This window comes from Salvia hispanica, chromosome 3 (assembly GCF_029641045.1).
Source record: "Salvia hispanica isolate PSC_SH4W2 chromosome 3, Shi_PSC_v1, whole genome shotgun sequence".
NCBI lineage: Eukaryota > Viridiplantae > Streptophyta > Magnoliopsida > Lamiales > Lamiaceae > Salvia > Salvia hispanica.
The window spans coordinates 64,280,698-64,303,223 of NC_142694.1; the positions used below are offsets into that span (position 1 = coordinate 64,280,698).

The 22,526-nt window shown below is 36.1% G+C and overlaps 1 protein-coding gene across 1 annotated transcript; it reads right to left on the reverse strand.

Annotated features, from left to right (window-relative positions):
* Positions 1–21,274: 21,274 nt before the first annotated feature.
* Positions 21,275–21,883, reverse strand: LOC125211210 (uncharacterized). The gene is made up of 2 exons (XM_089067025.1): positions 21,739–21,883; positions 21,275–21,645 (listed from the first exon to the last, which is right to left on the reverse strand). The coding sequence occupies exons 1-2, from the start codon at positions 21,848–21,850 to the stop codon at positions 21,362–21,364; spliced, it is 396 nt and encodes a 131-aa protein (XP_088923151.1). The 5' UTR covers positions 21,851–21,883; the 3' UTR covers positions 21,275–21,361.
* Positions 21,884–22,526: the final 643 nt, after the last annotated feature.

Below are 22,526 nucleotides of genomic sequence, written 5' to 3' on the forward strand. Positions count from 1 at the left end.
GTTTGTTTAAAGCGAGAAAAGATGCTTTGTGAGTTTGATTGACCTACTTTAAAGAAGGACAATGACTTACATGACAATGCAATTTCTAAGTAAGAGATCTTGATCCAGTTAGGTTTTTGTTGCAGTGGGAGCTATTAATGCTCAAATATTGTTTTATGGTTGATGCTTAAGGCATCATAGTATTAAAATAATATAAGTGCGACAAGCTTGAGTATTCAACAACACATCAACTTATGATAAGGTATTTATGGCTCTTAGTCATAAGGCCAAGAAAATACTTAGCAATTGTTCGAACTAATCTAGACTATCAAGATTTTAACATTTCGTTAAATAGCTTGAGAGTTGAGAAAGTCTATTTGATGCACTATGAGTTAGAATCATTTGATTTTTCAAGAGATTCAGAATACTTATAGAAGTGCAACATAGAAAGACTAGCAAGTCTCAATGGTTTGCACCATAAGGAGACGAGCAAAGGGTTATGATCAGTAGTGGGAGTCTAATCTCCATTAACGAATCCAAGCATTCATCTAATGAATGGGATTGTTATGTAAGAAGGAATCGAAGTCTTTCTAAGACAAGTTTGATTAAGTGATGAGTTGTACTCATTAAAATCTTATCATTGATGGGATAAACATTAAAGAAACTACCAACATCAGTACCTTCTACAAAACACGAGTTGTAGACTAGAGTGTCTCTAGTCTAGCACATCTCAGGTGTAATGTTGTTCCAACACGTGTTGGAAAAGTGTCCAGAAATTGGAGTTGTGTACTGAGGCATGTTTTAAGGTTTGTCCCAAATGATGTAAGGTTATAAGTTCTGTAATCTTCAAAGATATAATTCTTGTATGAAGATCATGAGATGAACTATAAGCCTAACAACGTGATAACTCTCAAAATAAAGAGAGAAATATCAGATTTTCCACATTACCAAGAAGTCATATCATTAGAAACTTTTGCACTAATAAAATCAACTTCAGTACCTAAGATTGTAAGAACCATGTCGTAGTGGGAGCGTTCCACTGGAACACAACAAGTTCATGGGTCTAAGAGTGTCGTAAGACTCAGTCTTAGATTAACTTGAATATAATCCCTTTAACTACAATGTAGTATTGGTTAATTTGGATAATCATCTTTGAAAAGGTGATAGATTCCATATTACAATCTATGATAGACAACATATTTTACAAGAATTACAATACTACCTACAGGTTGTGTCAGTCAGTGGGAGCAAGTATCATTGCAAGTGTAAATGTGGATCTCAAATGGCTAGACAATGACAATGGGTTATGTCACACCTCAACCCTTATGACATAAGCACTTACTATAAATAAATTCAAAATTTTAAAATAAATAATCCACGTGTCAACTACATAAAATCCACATATTATATCAGGTACATATTTCAAAACTTTCTGAAAAGCAGTGGGGCCCTCTCACCACTCTATATATAACACATTTATCTACATGCATAAATGATGAGGGAGAGAAGTTGCCAAAATGCGTCAGCCGCCGACCCTTATAATAATTGTAACTCACATCAACCCACGAATCATTGATATCTTATTCGTGAAAAATATTAGTGGTTTATATGAGCCACAACTCAGTGCATATAAACCTTACCTTTAATTTCACACACATATATCAAACTCATTCTTTCATCAAAATATATCACCGGAAGTAATAAACATTATAAACAATTTAACATTCATATGCATATGCCTCTCCATTCTTTTCATTATTCTGTGACACATCAAGCCTGGTATCTGCCCGGGATTTCCATTGTATACGACCCGTAGGTCCCTTATATTTATTTGACCTTTCCACGAAGGTCCCTGTTTGATTTGACCTTTCCACGAAGGCCCCTCTTTGCATATTTTGATCTTTCCACGAAGGCCCCACTTTGATTTGACCTTTCCACGAAGGTCCCTCTTTGCTCTTTGTATTGACCCGTAGGTCTATTATCATTGTATATAACCCATAGGTCTTTTGCCATTGTATATCAGATCCAGAGCAAGAGTGTCACATATCCTCTTTAATACCATGATTCAAATGATTCCAATATGATACATTAAACATATCCATTGCACCAATTACATAACCATATATTTCATCAATTAATTCCAATACTATAGGTAAACATATATTTTGCACAAACCACATATCCACATCACATTTCACCATCAATATCAAATAACACATAACCATTTCAAGCTCACATCATATAATTCAAATATTCACTCCAATCTAGCACATAGCAATTAATCACATAAACCATGTAAAATATACACACCTGATTATCGCAGTTATTTAAATCCCTGATGTCCATTCTTCATTCTATAAATTTCTCCCTTGTCGGAATAAAGCTTCCGTCCTTCCCTTTATTTTTCTTTTTCCTCGTTTCCTCCCGGTCCTTGTTCACTAATTTCTTTCTTTTTATTTTTTTACTTGTAACTCCTCTCTCCCCTCTATTATATGTCAGATTTCCTATTTATAACCAAGTCTTAGTCGGTTATTCATTTGTCACAAGGCACGTATAATTGTAATCAGGTATCCACCACTTTATTTCATTTATTCATCATAAGGCACGTATACATTCTATTATAATAAGAGTAATATGTAAGCCAAAATCAATTAATAAATTTAATTAATATTCTAGAATGCAATGACATGCATTTGTCAATTAAATTACACGTGCACACACATTTTTATCTTCTTATTACAAATCTCCTTTACATAATATATACATGTTACTACCATTATTTATATTATGAAATACTATCATTTGTAATATATATATACACGTACGTAGATAAATACTAGTACTATATGGTACACATGCACACACACACATTTTACTTACCTAATTTATATATATACTAATTTGTACTATAAAATATCATTATAATTATTTCCGTAAATCAAAGCTATCTATATATTCGACTATACTAAGTCATCACAACAATAAATATATTCTAGTATAACAACTAATATATCCTCTATAACACACTCAGTATCAATTTAGTATAAATGACAATTAAAATGCAATGCCAATATAATATGATAATACGCAAATTAATGCATGTTTCGGGTTAGGGATGTTACAATTCTTCCCCTCTTTAAGAATTTTGTCCGCAAAATTTATTCCTCTCTATGTTAACGTACTCAATGAAATTGCTAACCCGTAAACAGATGTTGGTAGTTTTTTTCTCATCTTTTCGGCTGTTTCCCAAGTCGTTTCTTCGACCCCGTGATTTTTCCAAATAAACTTAAAACTCAAATTTTCAGAAATATTTAGATCAAGAACTTTCAGAGCATATTAAGGATCAGATCGATAAAGTCGAATCCTACTGATGTAGAAAATATTATGAATTTGTGCCAACTCTGGAGATAATGATGTCAAATCTTCAAAGAATAAATAATGTCACTAATAACAGATCTTGATCAGAATAAGAAACTTCGTGTACATGCGATTGTTACGACGTATAAGCAATAAACTTTCCATGAAGTCAAAAGAAAACCAAATCTATGTTCAGCGCATCAGGATAAATAACATAATATCTTGTACCTGCGGAGATAACCAAAATAGGTGACATATTCAACCGATGCTTCCACTAATTAAAACTCTTTTGATATCACTCTGTGTAAAAGAAGAATTATGTCGTACTAACTTCATTATCAATTGAATAATAATCGAGAAACATTTCCAGTTGAAAACCAGTTCAATCTTTTGTAGATCCACTTCTTTTCAACGACCTGACACCACGCGTCCCAACAATACCACATGTTCAGGCAAAAACTCACCTTTACTCACCTTAGCATAGAGTAGTTCATCTCGCCGAACTTGAAATACTGACTGTAAGTGATTAACATGTCCATCTGTACTTCATGAATATAATAGTAAGTCAATAGAAATAATCACTAACGGATCCGGGAATAGTTGAGAGAATTTGTTCATCAATGCCATAAATAATTGTAGGTGCAATAGTTTATTCGAAAGACATAACGAAAACTCATAATGGTCGTACTGAGTTCAAAATGGTGTCTCTGCAATATTCTCTTTAGCTATCTTCAACTGATGACATCTTGATCGAAAGTCAATTCTCAAAAATAGTTGCATACCTTGAAATTGATCAAATAAGTCTTCTATTCTCGGTAATAGATATTTATTCTTCACTGTCACTCGATTCGACTTCCAATAGTATATAAAATGTCGCAGTGATCATCTTTCTTCTTCAAAAATAATGTTGGTGCTCTCCAAGGTAAAACATTAAGTCATACATATCTCTGACAATTCTTGTAACTGTTTCTTCAACTCTTGAAACTCTAATGAAGACGGTTGATAAATATAAATATAAATAAATGCAGTGCTCAGAAATATGTCTCCTGATAAGGTGAAAATCCAGATAAATCTGCACTTCCAATAAATCAAAAAGACGATCTAGATAATATAAGAAAACCTGGAACAATATATTGATTACCGTAGAATACCACTCGATCCCGTCTCGATGATAATATTACCATTTCTTTTACTTGACAAGCTACCTTGGTTCGATGAAGTGAATACCAAGATAATCAATATCCGCTGGTAGCTCAATTGAATTAACTCGCAATACGTTCTCCAGAAAATCGAGTATATTGAAATAATGCCACTTTATAATCAACAAACATAATTCCTTGATTAAAGACAAAACCTTCTTTGCTTCTTATCACACTACACTTCTGTGCATATATTTAGCATTGAGTTCTCTAGAAAAATCGTCTGAACTGAATACCAGAATACCAGAGGTTGTATCATAGCTTGTGGGACTGTTTCCCACCAAGAGTAAGTATAGCTTCAAAGAAGAGATACCGTATAATCAAAACCTTCTTCTGACATATAACTCATTTGATTGCACACCGGTTCTATCACTTTTAACTATATCCCAGCCTCAGTCAGATTAGTCCCATAAAATCAACAACTTCTACTTGAGCTCTATAAATTTTCTACCTCTTTACCTCATCACTGGTCCATGCACTCTTTGTTCTAAAAGCCTGGGTATTTAGTAGAAATCCCCATATGATGCAACATGTATATGAGATGTTTCCACAATTAATAGATGATGCAGGGCGGCTGACCCTTCTCTCCTCGGTGACACATGTTCATGATAATACAAATGCAAATAAAACTTATAACCAAAATGTATCATATGATATATACGAATGCTATGTCCCAGCGGGATTCTATCCCCGCTCTGATACCACCTAAACTGTCACACCTCAACCCTTATGACATAAGCACTTATTATAAATAAATTCAAAATTTTAAAATAAATAATCCACGTGTCAACTACATAAAATCCACATATTATATCAGGTACATATTTCAAAACTTTCTGAAAAGCAGTGGGGCCCTCTCACCACTCTATATATAACACATTTATCTACATGCATAAATGATGAGGGAGAGAAGTTGCCAAAATGCGTCAGCCGCCGACCCTTATAATAATTGTAACTCACGTCAACCCACGAATCATTGATATCTTATTCCTGAAAAATATTAGTGGTTTATATGAGCCACAACTCAGTGCATATAAACCTTACCTTTAATTTCACACACATATATCAAACTCATTCTTTCATCAAAATATATCACCGGAAGTAATAAACATTATAAACAATTTAACATTCATATGCATATGCCTCTCCATTCTTTTCATTATTGTGTGACACATCAAGCCCGGTATCTGCCCGGGATTTCCATTGTATACGACCCGTAGGTCCCTTATATTTATTTGACCTTCCACGAAGGTCCCTCTTTGATTTGACCTTTCCACGAAGGCCCCTCTTTGCATATTTTGACCTTTCCACGAAGGCCCCTCTTTGATTTGACCTTTCCACGAAGGTCCCTCTTTGCTCTTTGTATTGACCCGTAGGTCTATTATCATTGTATATAACCCATAGGTCTTTTGTCATTGTATATCAGATCCAGAGCAAGAGTGTCACATATCCTCTTTAATCCCATGATTCAAATGATTCCAATATGATACATTAAACATATCCATTGCACCAATTAAATAACCATATATTCCATCAATTAATTCCAATACTATAGGTAAATATATATTTTGCACAAACTATATATCCACATCACATTTCACCATCAATATCAAATAACACATAACCATTTCAAGCTCACATCGTATAATTCCAATATTCACTCCAATCTAACACATAGCAATTAATCACATAAACCATGTAAAATTAAAAGTGTGATTTATACACATCTGATTATCGCAGTTATTTAAATCCCTGATGTCCATTCTTCATTCTATAAATTTCTCCCTTGTCGGAATAAAGCTTCCCTCCTTCCCTTTATTTTTCTTTTTCCTCGTTTCCTCCCGGTCCTTGTTCACTAATTTCTTTCTTTTTATTTTTTTACTTGTAACTCCTCTCTCCCCTCTATTATATGTCAGATTTCCTATTTATAACCAAGTCTTAGTCGGTTATTCATTTGTCACAAGGCACGTATAATTGTAATCAGGTATCCACCACTTTATTTCATTTATTCATCATAAGGCACGTATACATTCTATTATAATAAGAGTAATATGTAAGCCAAAATCAATTAATAAATTTAATTAATATTCTAGAATGCAATGACATGCATTTGTCAATTAAATTACACGTGCACACGCATTTTTATCTTCTTATTACAAATCTCCTTTACATAATATACACATGTTACTACCATTATTTATATTATGAAATACTATCATTTGTAATATATATATACACGTACGTAGATAAATACTAGTACTATATGGTACACATGCACACACACACATTTTACTTACCTAATTTATATATATACTAATTTGTACTATAAAATACCATTATAATTATTTCCGTAAATCAAAGCTATCTATATATTCGACTATACTGAGTCATCACAACAATAAATATATTCTAGTATAACAACTAATATATCCTCTATAACACACTCAGTACCCATTTAGTATAAATGACAATTAATATGCAATGCCAATATAATATGATAATATGCAAATTAATGCATGTTTCGGGTTAGGGATGTTACAGGTTATGCCCAAAGAAAATTATCTTCTCGCTATCGTTGTGCCAGGATTTATTCGATCATATTGTCTATTAGAACTTACATAAATTAGAATGTATGTATTATGATTATCAAGACAGCCTTCTATAAATAGAAGTCTTGAGGAAATCATCTACTAGAACATTCTAATGCATATGTAATTAAGGGCAAGAAACGCATGAATGGAAGCTAATATAGACCTTCGTGGTCTTAGGCAAGCATCTAAATCAGAGTACATGTGTTTTATCAACATTGTCATATATTTGGAATTTGAAAGTGCATTACATATGGTATTATTGGTACTCTACGATGATGAAATCTACAAAAGTTGCAAACAACTAAGATTGGCATCTGGCGTAGGAAACTGGTTGTCTGCCCAGTTTAAGATAAAGGATTTAAGAGAAACTAATTGCATTCTTAGCATCTAAGTCCTTTTAAGATTGCTAGAAAGAATGTTGAGATTCTCTTAGGAATCCTATATCTACACATTGCTTGGAACATTTTAGCATTAGAAATTCCATGAAAAGGTTTATACCTCTCAAGATGGAATTGTCTTGCTTGTTTCGAGCAGTTTCGCTCGAATAGAATCTTGCTTGTATACGTAAAACTCTATAATCCACTTTTAACCCGATTCAGTATTATTCGAGCAGTTTCGCACGAATAGAATCAGTATATTATTACATTGTGTTTGCTTATGCATTTATAAGATGTTTTATAAACATTTAAATGTATAAGAAGCAAACAAAGTCTAAGTCTTTTGCTTAGTAGACTGGTTGTGGGCGTCGTCCACTTTAAGGTAACACAGTCGGTTCTATGCAATGCTTTGCAAAAGAAAAAGAAGAATTTCACAACCCAGATAGGCTTAGACTACCTATCGTGAAAGGTTGCAATGTCAGTCCGATTATTTCTAAGCCTTTCTGAAATAAGATGACGTTGGTGTGGTATAGCACTGAATGGATCTAACAGCAAGACGTGTCTTTATGCTATCTACTGAAAGACTAGGTCTCGATAAATAACTATTTCTTAATCTACATACGTTAGCATTGAGCATACGGTATTGATTATGCACTACTTTGACTTATCAAATGGTGCGGGTTTTTCGCAACCCAATAATCCTGATATATTGGGTAGTGGTGATTAATATCTAGCGGTGCTAGGATTGCTATTATGTTGAATCGTGCGCGAGGTGAGTCTCGTTTGATAATGTCCTCAAGAGGAGCTCGAACAAGGTTTTATTATTCGGAAAACTGGCCAGTTGGAGTTTTATTACTCTATGAATAATAAATAAGTGTTTCTTGCTAAGTCTACTCTTGGAATTAATAAGATGTTAATTAATTAAGTCCATAGCAGACATTAATTAATTAATGGACATTTATATCTTAAGCGCGGGAAATAAATAATATAAATAATGGAAACCCGGATTACTTGTAATTTCAGATTTGGATGGGGAGTGCAATATTACTTCTGTAGTGGTTGCTCGTAATATTCCAATATAAGCTTATATTAAATTGTGGGTTCAATTTAATTAGTAAAAAGCTAATTGGGCAAGCCCATATCCAAAACCTTCCATAGATCCCTTTCTGGGCCCAAAAGGAACTTAATATAAATAGGAGAATAAAGGAGACAGAATAATCACAATTTCATTATTTGTAATTTTCGAAAATTTCAGCTTCCCAGTTGTAGGAATTTTCGAATTCTACTCCTTTTCCCAAAAGGATTTCTTCTGTCTTCTTTATTCGAGTCCTAGTATTTTGATGAGATCAGCCCACCCTGATATCGAGATACAGTTCGGGAACCAGTCAGAAGATCCGTGGTCTAGTATTGAAGATCATCACGTGGAGAAGGCGCGAGCAATCGACGATTCTTTGGAGAATCAAATCGGTAACTCTAAACCGTAGAATTCATGTTTTAGGGTCTACTTTCTTTGAGCATGAATTATTTGCGTTCGAGCATGCAATTATCTGTTTAACATGTGAATTGATTAATCGCATAATCGGTCAAATAGATCTGTGTCTGATTTATTTATTTGTACAAGTCTTCCGCTGTGCAAGGGGCACCAAACCCCAACATTAGTCTCACGGCTTCCCAAAGATCTTTTATAAATTCTTTTATAAATTCTTTTATAAAATTCTTTTATAAACTTCCCAAAGATCGACATGAAATCCACGGGGTTTTCCTTCTTCCTTTTTGTCACAAACCGATATGGAAACGGTTTTTCTCCCTTAGCCTCTCCAGTCAGTCCTTGTGGCTTTTCCTTTGGTGCCTCCTGGGTTTGAAATTCCGATGGGGCAATTGTTCCTTCCGGTTGCTCATTTCCAGGTTGTGTTTCTCCCTCCTTTCCTTCCACGGTAGGCTCCTCGTTTAGAAAAAACGGATCCTCCATCTGAGGCAGAGGCCTTTTGAGTTCTTCCGCTGAGATGGTATCACCCAGCACCCTTTCTCTATTAGACTCCCCAACAGGGTTCTTGAGCTGAGGTCCATTGTAAGTTGTTCCGGACCGCAGTGTAATCTTGCTCACATTTGTCTTTTCCGGTACATGGACTGTAGATGGGAGTTTCCCTGAGTTCCCTTTCATTTCGCCCACCGAGTTAGCGAGCTGGGCCAACTGCCTGTTCGTCATATCCATATTTGTCCTATGCTCCTTCTGGGCACTTTGCATTCCTTGCATTGTTTCATTACTGGACTGCAAGACATTTTTAATGCTTTGCTGCGAGGCAAGCATCTCCCCCATCATGTCCTCCATGGACCTCCTCGACCTGTTTGGGTAATGGAATTGTTCGAGCTCTGATGCTGGTTATACTGAGGTGGCGGGTTTGACTGGTAGCCTGAGAAATTTTGTTGGTTTTGGTTCGGTGGGTACTGGTTATACTGGGCAGGAGGGTTATACTAGTCGTGGTTGTGCTGGTACTGACTTTGGTTTTGGTGGTGGGTGTTATGTTGAGGTCCTGGGTTAAATTGGTTCTGGTTTTGGTTCTGGTTCTGGGTTTGGTTGTTTCGCTGATGGGGTGGCACATAGGTAGGGTTTGGGTTCTGGTTTTGAGAGTTTTGGTTCTGAGGATGCTGGTTCCTTCCTACCCAGTTAGACTGGTAGTCAGGGTTTGTTGGGCCACGGTTAGGATTTTGGTTCGGGTGGGGGTTGGGTTGGTTTGGAGCCTGATTTTGGTTCTGATTCTGATTTCCATCTCCCCATCGGAAATTTTGGTGGTCCCTCCACGGTGCATCTCTTTGCTTCCCCGGAATCCAATTACCGTTGGAATTGTAGTATCCTGCGGCATTTGCTTGCTCCACATCCAGCGAGTTGTCCGGCTGATCATATGGTAGTGATGGGGCCTCTTTGCCTCCAGTCGGAGAAGGTGGTGGAGTGTTCTGCTTGATTGCAGTCAGCAATTCCTTCTTTAATTCCTCCATCTTCAAATCCATCCGTTCCTCCTGGTCAGTAGCCGAAGCATTCGCTACCCTTTATCTCCTGTACCCATCTCTCGCGTTGTCGTACGTCTTCTTCGCATTCAACAGCTTGCGTAACACCTTCTTGGCTTCACTTACTCTCAACTAGGTGAAATCGCCTCCAGATGATGAATTCGCCAGATCCTTGGTTTCTTTGTTCATCCCTTCATAGAAGGTGTGGTGCACCTCTATCTCCTTCATGCGATGGTTGGGGCATGACTCCAGAAGGCTCATGTACTTCTCCCAATACTCGCTCAGGGTTTCATCATATTCTTACCTTATGCACGATATTTTCCTCTTCAATGCGCTTGTCTTTGAAGACGGGAAGAACTCGGCTAGGAAAACTGACTTGAAGTCGGCCCATGTATTGATAGAGTCTGCTGGCAGGCGCATGAACCAAGTGTTGGCCTCTCCCTTTAGGACAAAAGGTAGGGCCTTCAGTCTGTAGTCGTCTTCGCTCGCTCCTGCTGGCCGCCTCTGCGCCTTATAGATCTTGCAGAACTCATTTAAGAACTCGTAGGGTCCTTCATAACTCTTCCCATAGTACGTCGGTAGGATTGCAATCATGTGGGGTTTCACATCACAGGCGGTCTGGCCTGGGGTGACCACTATGGCTTGTGGAGGATCTCCGTCGGCGTGTGCGGTAAGTGTTGCGAGCTCGGGATCGTCCTCACCTTGGTCAGCCATCCTTACTAGTGTTCCTACTGGTTGGGGTGGAAGCTCCGGGAGATGGTACTCTAACTCCTCTTTTTCTTCGTCGCTATTCGTGCCTAGGTCGGACAGTGCTGTCGACAGGCCAGAACGAGTGGTAACGAGTATTGTTCCTGGGGGAAGTATCCTTGGTCTCCACTGGCCAGGAGCCGAGCCACTTCTCATAAACTGAAAACAAAAAGAAAAGAAAAATTATAAACAGTATGTACACCAAAAAGATCACACACAATAACAGGTATGAACGACATCCATCCCCGGCAACGGCGCCATTTTGACGGCCTAGGTTTTCTTCCCCTTGGTTTTCGTATGTGAATTGGAGTGTATCCAACTGATTAGGAAGAAATTCCCGACCCAGCTGAGTCGTTGGTACGATAACCGGGACCTGGCTTCAAACAAATTTCCTCAACCCACTTCTACTGATTAGTATAATGGAGGTAAGGGTCGATTCCCACGAGGATGGACACGTTTTGATAACTGCGGTGACTTTCCTGGGTGTTTTGGTTAGCTACCACGCTTGGGTTGAGATTTTACCTAGACAGGAAATAACGGAGGTACTCTACTGACTAGTAGGCATAAAAATAACAGACATGTGGGGGTGCTCGTGAAAATCGGGGACAAGGTGTTTCAGAGACATATGAAGAGTAGACAGTTACTAAAAGAGGAAAATTAGACAACAAGGTATATCTGATGGCTGGGGGCTCTCTGACAGGTCTGGATAGTACATCTGAAAAGTAGGGAACAAAAGCAAAAGAAACTTAAAAGTAAAAGTGGTCCAATAAAGTTGATTTTGACGTTTTCTTCTTCACCAAGTATTAACAGAATTCAGATAAACACAAATACCATGACTGAACTTCAGATTCACAAATTCGAACTCAAGATCCATCGATTTAAATGCTCAAACTTAAATTAGACGGTGAAACTGCAACTTTACTTCTACTGACTGACATGCAAGGTGGTAATCACGGCGCAGAAAAGAAACTCATGCACGAAAACTTGACTAAACATGGCTACAACTTGAATCAACAACTATCGATAAGAAAACACTTAGAAATTGAAAGCAATAACTAAATCTAACTTTCCTAGGCAGATTGAAGCAAACTCGAACCAAAGTGACATGCGAAATAGAAACTTCATAATGTAAATGTTGGAAAATAACAAAGTACTTTAAAAGAGCAACAACGATGGGTGTTTGCAAATAACTAACGACGAAAACAAGTAAACTTTAAACTAAGAAAGCGATTAAGATTGTTTTTGCCACTCCGGGCGATGATACTACTACACTGCTACGATAACTGGCTGGAACGGCGGACTGATGACTTCTCTAGCAAACTCTTCGACTTCAAGTGACCATGGCTGTGGCGAGGAACGAGAGGTAGGATAATGCTGAAGGACCGATCTTCTAGAGAAAATTCTACTAAGTGTGTTGAGAACCGAGAACTTCTAACCGAACTCTAAGGAACCAACTCTAAGTGTGATTGTCCGAACTCCTTCTCTCTCTCCAAGTGGCTTCTTTTATAGGGAGGCTTGCCCTTGCTTTTAGGGTAGACTTCTCCAGCGTTTTGACCTTTTTGCCCTTGTCAATGATCATCCCAGCTATCCTCCTTCTCCATCTCGAGCCTTTTCTCTGGCATGCATCCTGGTCAGTATCGCACCCTTCTGGCGCCCTTTTCACTTGCGTCACCCGAATCGTCTCCTACTGACTTGGATCCTTAAATCCTGCACACTTAAGCAACTGTTTTGCAGATAATACATGCATTTCACGACATACTGACCAGATACCAAGGCTTAGAATACGACTTATCAATACCACGACATATTTAAGAACCATATTTCTTAATAACGCAATTGTTATTAAAAGAAATCCAATATCCATCAAAAGACAAATTAGAAACTGAAATTAAATTTCTTCTAAAAGAAGGTATCAACAAAACATTCTTCAAAATAAAAAATCTATCACTACTAAAACGTAAATAAGCGTCTCCCACTGCAACGGCTGCCACTTTAGTAGCGTCGTCCAGCTAGACTTCGATCTCACGATCATGTAACCATCTTGTCACCTGTATTAAGTCAGGATCAAAACATATATGATCAGTTGCTCCAGTATCAATAACCCACGTATGAGTAGATGTCGAAGCCAAACATGAGTCGACTACTAGAGCGTGGTGCATACCTGTAGCCTTACCCTTTTTAGGACAATCTGGCTTCCAATGACCTTTCTCTCCACACTTGAAGCATTTTCCAGTAGGCATCTTGTCGGCCTTCTTCTTCTTCTTTCCCTTAGCATTCTTAGCTGCAACTGGGTTCGGCGCCTTTTTCTTTCCTGCGCGAGGCTTAGGGCCAGAGGAATTAGGTGCCAAACTCAGCATAGCTACCTTAGCCTGAACCATGAGGTCCTCCGCCGACTGAAGCTCAGTCAGCAGCTCAGCCAAAGTGTAATCCCGCTTGTTCATCTCAAAGTTGATCTTGAACTGCTGGAAGCTAGAGGGGAGACTTTGAAGGATTATAGTAATCTAGGACTCGGGATCAATCGTCCCTCCCAAAACCTCAATCTGGTTGAGGTGGCTCATTATCACAGATGTGCCTTCCTTCATAGTCTTCGTCATGATACTCCGAAAAGCTTGAGACTTAGTCGTTCGATTATGAGTACCAAAAAGATTTGCAAGATTTTGCATAATCTCGGCGGCAGTTGCCATGACAGAATTCTGATGCTTCAGTGCTGAGGACATAGATGCCAACATGTAGCACTTAGCCATCTCATTCGCCTTATGCCACCGTTTATGCGCATTCTGAACTCCCACCGCTGCACTAGCCGCGGGAACTGGAGGCTGTGGAGTAGTGAGCACAAACTTGTACTCTTCTGCTGTGAGAACGATATCCAAATTTTGTTTCCATTCTATGTAATTTTAGCCCTCGAGTTTGTTTTCTTTGAGTATTGCGGAAAGAGGATTAAAAGACATCTTGACGGATTTTATTGCACTGCAAACAGAAAAATTTACTATTTGTCATAAACTTATGTAAGGAAATTGAGTAGACTAACCATAAAACTTTTCAAAATCTTACAACAGTAAAAATAAAATTTTGTACCCTCCATAAGAGGTTAATACGCATTAAAACTTTGGCAATTTTACTGGTCACAACCAATGACAGACGTAGGATACAAAGCTCGTGGGGTCTGACATAGTAAATATTAATACTTATATACTATTTTAAAAATTATTTTTTTAAATAATGATATTTAATAAATTATGATAAGCAAATATATTTATTTGTTTTGTATCTACTGAAATTTTATAAAATTATACTATAGTAATTAACAAAACATGAAGAAACTTATAAAATTAAGTGATGCCTTAAAATAAATTTAAGCAAAATGAATATAATGATTCAGAATATTTTAAAAAATTCATTTACAAAATCCCAAATCCCCAACTCAATCTACATCTCGAAATACAGAATCTTAATAAACGAGTATCAAACCAAATCTGATATTTCTTCCACCGCTATCTTCTTCCCCAAATTCTCTACTTTCAATAATTCTCCATCTCTCCACTTTCTTTATGCCAAATTGATCCACTGGTTTTCTATATTTCTCTTTCCTTCTTTGTTTCTCTAATTTTTCAGTTTTTTTCACTGCCGAGGAGATGACGCCGCGGGGTTGGAGGTAGGGCTTTTGAGTGTCGAAGGGTCGGGTAATGGCATATTCCGGTGACATTCATGGACGAACGGTGGGATCGGCCGACCCCACCGACCCAACCTGGGTCCGTCATTGGTCACAACACCGACGAATAGTCCCGAGACCACATAATGGCATGGTCGCCTAATGTTGCCTAAGCACGACCATCAGATCTAGCATTACAGAATTTTATGTCTACAACACACTCAATAATTCTGTCTCATTTATTCTCCTATTTATATTAAGTTCATATTCGGCCCAGTCAGGGATCTATGGAAGGTTTTGGATATGGGCTCCCTCAATTAGCTTTTTACTAATTAAATTTGAACCCACAATTTAATACAAGCTTATATTGGAATATTACGAGCAGCCACTACAGAAGTAATATTGCACTCCCCATCCAAATCCGAAATTATAAGTAATCCGGGCTTCCGTTTTGTTTATTATTTATTTCCCGCGCTTAAGATATAAATGTCCATTAATTAATTAATGTCTGCTATGGACTTAATTAATTAACATCTTATTAATTCCAAGAGTGGTCTTAGCAAGAAACACTCATTTATTATTCATAGAGTAGTAAAACTCCAACTAGCCAGTTTCCTGAATAATAAAACCTTATTCGAGCTCCTCTTGAGGACATTATCAAACGAGACTCACCTCGTGTGCGATTCAACATAATAGCAATCCTAGCAATGCTAGATATTAATCACCACTATCCAATATATCAGGATTATTGGGTTGCGAAAAACCCGCACCATTTGATAAGTCAAAGTAGTGCATAATCAATACCGTATGCTCAATGCTAACATATGTAGATTAAGAAATAGTATTTTATCAAGACCTAGTCTTTCAGTAGATAGCATAAAGACACGTCTTGCTGTTAGATCCATTCAGTGCTATACCACACCAACGTCATCTTATTTCAGAAAGGCTTAGAAATAATCGGACTGACATTGCAACCTTTCACGATAGGTAGTCTAAGCCTATATGGGTTGTGAAATTCTTCTTTTTCTTTTGCAAAGCATTGCATAGAACCGACTGTGTTACCTTAAAGTGGACGACGCCCACAACCAGTCTACTAAGCAAAAGACTTAGACTTTGTTTGCTTCTTATACATTTAAATGTTTATAAAACATCTTATAAATGCACAAGCAAACACAATGTAATAATATACTGATTCTATTCGTGCGAAACTGCTCGAATAAAACTGAATTGGGTTAAAAGTGGATTATAGAGTTTTACGTATACAAGCAAGATTCTATTCGAGCGAAACTTGCTCGAAACATGTTTTTCAGTATACCAAACCTAACATGAACTACTTCTGCCGAGAACTTCAAGCTCTAGTGTAACTGCCTCACCCCACCATATCTTCCTCCAAATCTTTCCTTTCGATTGGCAGCGTATCTCTCTCCATTCCATCCAAATTTGTTGGCAAAACTACCTCCCTATTTCCACGCTTATACATTGGAGTATCACTTTACTAAAACTTGTACTCTCAATGAAATGAAATACAAAAATTCTTTTACTTATGGAATACTCCCAACTTATCACTTATTTTCATTTTCGTCCGTCCCTAAATATTTGACACATTTCACTTTTACGTGGACTTCACATTCCACTAATTCATTCTTACTCACATTTTATTATTATAAAACTAATATAATAAAAATAGAACCCATATACCACTAACATTTCCAGCCCATTTTCTATTCATTTTTTTAAAACTCGTGTCGGGTCAAATGGTGAAAAGTTATTAGGGACAGAGGAAATAGTTATATACTCCCTCCGTCCCATAAAAATAAGGATACTTTCCTTTTTCGTCCGTCTCATATAAAAATATCTCATTTTCATTATGAAATGTTCTTCCAAACTCATTACTCACATGTGTCAATCTAATTTATTTACAACTTATACCAATAGGGTCAACCATTATATACTACTCCCTCCGTCCCAAGATATTAGACTCCATTCTTTTGGGCACAGGAATTTAGGAGATGTTGTTTAGTGGTGTAAGTGGAGTTGGTAATAAATAAATTTTTAACATAAACAGAAATGGGTCAAGTATGTTGGGACATCCCAAAATGATATATGAGTCTAATATCTTGGACGGAGGGAATAATAATAATGTGGGTCCCACTGTCCAATAACACTATTTTAATTACCCTTCTCGTCTCTCTTACTTTACCAACTAGTTTATCACATGTGCTACGAGCCAAGACAATTTTCAAATAATGAATTAAAATTATAAACAATTAAAAAAAAACACATCCATCATTATATACACTTTATAAAAAAAGAAACATGATTCTCTAGTCCTAATCTAAAAAAATTTTCCTATTTGAAACACAATTTAATACATTTGTAATTTGTGAAAAGAAGCATAAATTACTCACACGACTTAGATTTACAATAAATAAATAGAACTATCTCTGTCCCGCATTAACTGTCATATTTATCTTTTTGCACTCATTTTGTAAAAATGATAAGTAATAAATTAGTTAAAGTGGAGAAATTATTAGTAAGAGAGAGAATAATGTAAAGAAGACTCTTCTCTACCTTATTTACTCTCTTATTTTATTATTTCTCGACTTCAACTATTTATTACTACTACCTCCGTCCCTGAAAATTTGTTCCATTTTTCCATTTCCGTCCGTCCCCCAAAATTTGTCTCATTTTACTTTTACCATTTTTGGTAGTGGACCTCATATTCCACTAACTCATTCCTACTCACATTTTATTATAAAAGTAGGATCTACAATCCACTAACCTTTTCAACTCATTTTCCATTACATTTCTTAAAACTCGTGCAAGTGGGATAAATTTTGGAAGATGGAGGTAGTATCATTTTACAAAACGAGTGCAGAAAAATAAATGTGACAGTTAATGCGGGACAGAGGTAGTAGTTCATAAGCTTTGGGGACCAGAAACATACATTTTCATAAGTAGAAACAAAAGTACGAAACAAACAACGAACAAAATGTTCATAAGGAACTAAAATCTTCACAATCCATAAGGAACACAACTCAACTACCTTGGAATGAATGAAGTATAATTTAATCGGTTAGTGTTAAGATTCTATTATTTTAAAAATAATTTGATTTTAAATCAATTATATATAAAGCATTTATTATTGTTATTATTTTGTTTTGATCACGCCATTGATATAATATTTAGAGGGAATTTTTTTTGGTCCACGAACTTTGTCAATGTATCATTTTAGGTCCGTGAATTTTTAAAATATCATTTGAAATCCGTCAACTATGAGTTAATATAAATCTAAATACTTTTTTACTATTTTCAAGTTTATTCGGACGAAAATACCCTCAATACATTTAAGGGACATATTTTTAATAAACTTATCACATATTTATATTTTTCACAAGTATCTTTACTATATATATTTTTTATGAATTTTTTAAATATAACTCGACCTTCAATATTATCACTTAATTTTGTGACATGAAAAAAATCTCATTTTTCAACTTTTTATAATTAATGAATTTTAAAACATTTTTGAGGTATGAATACTCGTAATAGTTAATGTGATTGTCAATAGACGATATTTGAATATTGATAAATAGCTTCTCTTCTCTTTACTCAACACTTTTTCACCACGAAGTCAAGAGGATTGGTTCTGTCTACTCCTTCCCAGCGTAAAAATGCTCCAGGAATAAGAACCAGCTCCGTAGCCATTACCTGCAGGCAGGGAGTTATGTCAAAAAATTAATCCAATTAACTTCCCCTCGATCACCCAACGGCTTTCCTAAACTCTTCCTTCCATTCCTTCATACTCACAATCACAATTTGCAAACTCATTTCCACAAACAATCCAAACGAAAGCAAGTATTACCCATCCGTCTTATCGGTTCTTAACAACCACAACTTATAACCAAATCATTGCAGAGACACCATTGAGAGCACCTTAATTTTCCGAGCGATAATTGAGCAGCAGCGGCTGAACGGAGACCATCCCCTCTCGCTGCAGCGACGGAGGGGAATCAACGAAGAGGGGAGACCGCAGACGTCGAGGGGAACTCCAATCGTCGGGGCGGTGTCGAAACGGCGATGGCGGACGGTAATGGGGTATAGTGGCTAGGGCTGGGGAAAAATACCGAAAAAATGATATATCGCTCGTATCGTATTGAAAAATATCGAAAAATTATCGAATTTTTGGTATATCGTAATATTCGATACGATACGATATCGTATCGTAAGTTTCCGATACAATAACGATATAAATTTCCTTATATCGCGATATATCGTTTTATATCAAATATATCGAAACATATTGAAATTCAATACATATTGAAGTTTAAAATTATAAATATATATAAATCCATTTAATTCATTCATATATTTAGAAAATATATATATGAAACCCTAATAAGAATACTATTTATTTTATTATTTAGAAGTTTTATTAATTTTTGTGTTATTTTTCAGTTTTGAAATTATACTATTCGATATATAGGTATTCGATACGATAACGATATTTCGATGTATCGTATCGATCTTACGATATATCGAAATATCGATACGATAACGATATTGATATTATCCATATCGAAAGTTCGATATATCGAAACTTTCGATACGATAACGATATGAAATTCTTTCATATCGATATTTTCGATACGAAACACGATACAACATTTTCGATACGATATATCGTATCGACCCACCCCTAATAGTGGCTAATCACATGGGCTTCTAATTCTAATTAATTTAAGGAGTATTCTTGTTGGGCCCCTTTTTTTTTTGGAGGAATAAGGTGGGCTGTCTTTCTAGTTTTTGGGCTTGGGTTTTAAATCCTTGGGCTGTTTTAATTAAATAATTCTTGCTTTTTTTTTTTATTAATTCCGGAATAATTCGAAGGATGAATAATTTTATCCCAAGTCCGAATTAATTTATTTCGAGGAAAGATAGTGCGATAATTAATCATGTGCTTAATTAAATTTTCAAATTTAATTCGACATAGTGGTGGAAAATACGAGGATCCAATGGAGAAATTAGGGGTGCAAGCGGCCGACCGGCGAAGAGCCAACGGAGAAATCAGGGGTGCAAGCGACGCCTTGGGGGGCCGCCGAATAATCGAAAATATGCAAAAATAGAGAAACGAGATAAAATACTTTAATTAGGGTGCATGCATTCTAATTAGAAGTTTTCTCGCAATAATTGTTGACTGTTGTGTTATTATTTAATTATCTAAAGGGCATTGTTCCGTGAGACTCCAAATTCAGAACGATGAATATTTAAGTTTTTATTAATTTTTTTAGCGAACAAGGTGGGCTTTGTTTTCATTTTAGAAGCACCATTCATGAAATATTTTGGGTTTTGTTCCCAATGATGCTAAATACTTTGACGTGAAATTAATTATTGTCATGCCGTGTTTTGGATTTTCTGGAATACCTATCTGCCTGGCTTTTTGCTGTTGTCTGGCTTTGCTAGATGTTTAATCAAATTCAGGTTTAAGTGTGGGCCGCAAACCCCGCTTAGACTAGTGTACACCATGTGGGAACCGTGAGCTACTTGCCGCACACTTGGCCGGTCCAGTGACCGTTTGGAATGTGGCCATATTTCCGATTCATGAGTTTATTTCAGATAGTGTATGGCCAACGCAAAAAGGTTGTGCGACCGACTTTGATGAAAATGGAAGTATTTTTTGTGTGCTTGAGTCCCTTTTAAAGCTAAACCCCAAGGTCACTCAAATTGTCTTGACAATTATTTTATGCAAATATTATTTCGGCAAGTGTTCACTGAGTACATTCAGTACTCAGTGAATGTACTCAGTCCTGCATGTGTTTTTTCTTACAGGTTGAGCTATGACGTGTCGTGGTGGGTGTTGAGTGGAGCCTCTGAAGTCTGCTCGTTATCTTGTACAGATTGAGTCATTCTTCATACATGACGTCATTCTTTTCTTTTGATTGCTTCCGCTAAGACTATTAATTATTTTGAATAATGCGCTTCGCGTGAGATAATTTAAACTCGATTACTGTGATATATCTTTAAATTATTAAATAAATTATGTTGATTATCTAATTTTGTCCAAGTATAATGTTGTTTCAATTCCCCTTTCTTCCTCTCTTCTTATATCCTTCCCCAGTCTCGAGCAACCATTTTTTCTATCATTAGATTGGACGGGTGTGACAGCTGTTAATAGTTATTTGCGTCCAAACATTATTTTTCTTGATCTATCACTCCCTATATGTATATCTATAATCATAGACATTTATCTGATATTAAACTGGTAAAAGGAAAATCAAGAATGGAAGAAAAATCTGGTACATATTCACTGCTAAAATTACCCATAGACATACAAGAATATAAAAAAATATAATGAGTTATTAGAAACAGTGGTTCTCTAAACATCAAGATAAAATATACCTGAACAAAGAGAAATTTAAAAAATAAAAAATATTTAATGGTTTAATCTACAAGAAGAAGTCACTGGTACAAATGAAGCAGAAAGGAAATGAGGTAGATGCAAAAGGTGCAACCAGAAATTGTAAATCCAAAAGTTGCACCAACCACTCCCAAAAGCTCAACAAATTCTTGAGGAATAATATCATTATTATTATTATCACTTTTAGTTCTGAAGGTTTCAACAGCTGCATAGTTCCATCCTTGTTCAGCTACGCAGCATCTCTCTAGCCTCTCCTTGTTCCTCATTTCCTCCATCCTCACCTTCAGTAGGTGTAAATTGGCGTCCACCATATTTCTAGATCTGCCTAAAAAAAGTTTGATAATAATTAATATATATATATATGATGATTGATATACCAACCACTTATAATAAATTTGTGGAAGATTAATGGTTATACCTTCATGATCTCTGCGGATTTGGGCTCTGATTTGAAGGGGTTGAGAAAATTTGGGTTTGTTACAAGTAAGAAGAGATGTGTTGCATAGTTTAGGAGAAATTAAGGAAGTCATTTTCTCTGTCTACAATTGGCTGTGTATAGCTGAAGCTTAGAAGCCTGCCAAGGGAAACACTCCTAGTAAACCTATATATATATAGGGTAGTGATAAAATGCAAACCCATATATTGTACAAACTCCAAACTTTTTCAACACAATATCAACATAATGTCAACTCAGTCTAAAATTTCAAGATTCTGATATCAATACAATATCAATACAATGTCAACACAATTTCAACACAACATCAACCGTTGACATTGTGTTTACATTTTTTGTTGCTATTATTTCATGATCTGTTGATATTTTCTAACGGTCCAGATCATAGTTTGGAGTTTGTACAATATTTAGAGTTTGCATATATATATATATATATATATAGGGGTATGTTAGGGTCATAACAGCATCTCAGTGTAAAACACAGCACAAATCACAGCCCTTGGATCCTTAGATTGGATGGCTGTGATAAGCTACATTATTATACTAAAAATGTACATTATTCGCCGAGGTACATTATTAGAATGGAAATGTACATTATTAGACTAAAATGTTACATTATTATCATATGTACATTATTAGGCTAAAAATCTACATTATTAGATGACACGTGGCATTAATCTGACCGTTAGATCACACGATCCAATGGACTGCAAGTATTTTAAGTTTTACTCATACTTAGCGTTTTGATATGA

What these genes read in the sequence shown, in the direction of transcription:
- LOC125211210 (XM_089067025.1), bottom strand. Translation starts at nt 21,850, where the DNA reads ATGACTTCCTTAATTTCTCCTAAACTATGCAACACATCTCTTCTTACT. An exon ending in AATCCGCAGAGATCATGAAG is followed by an intron (nt 21,646 to 21,738) that starts GTATAACCATTA and finishes AACTTTTTTTAG; the next exon opens with GCAGATCTAGAAATATGGTG.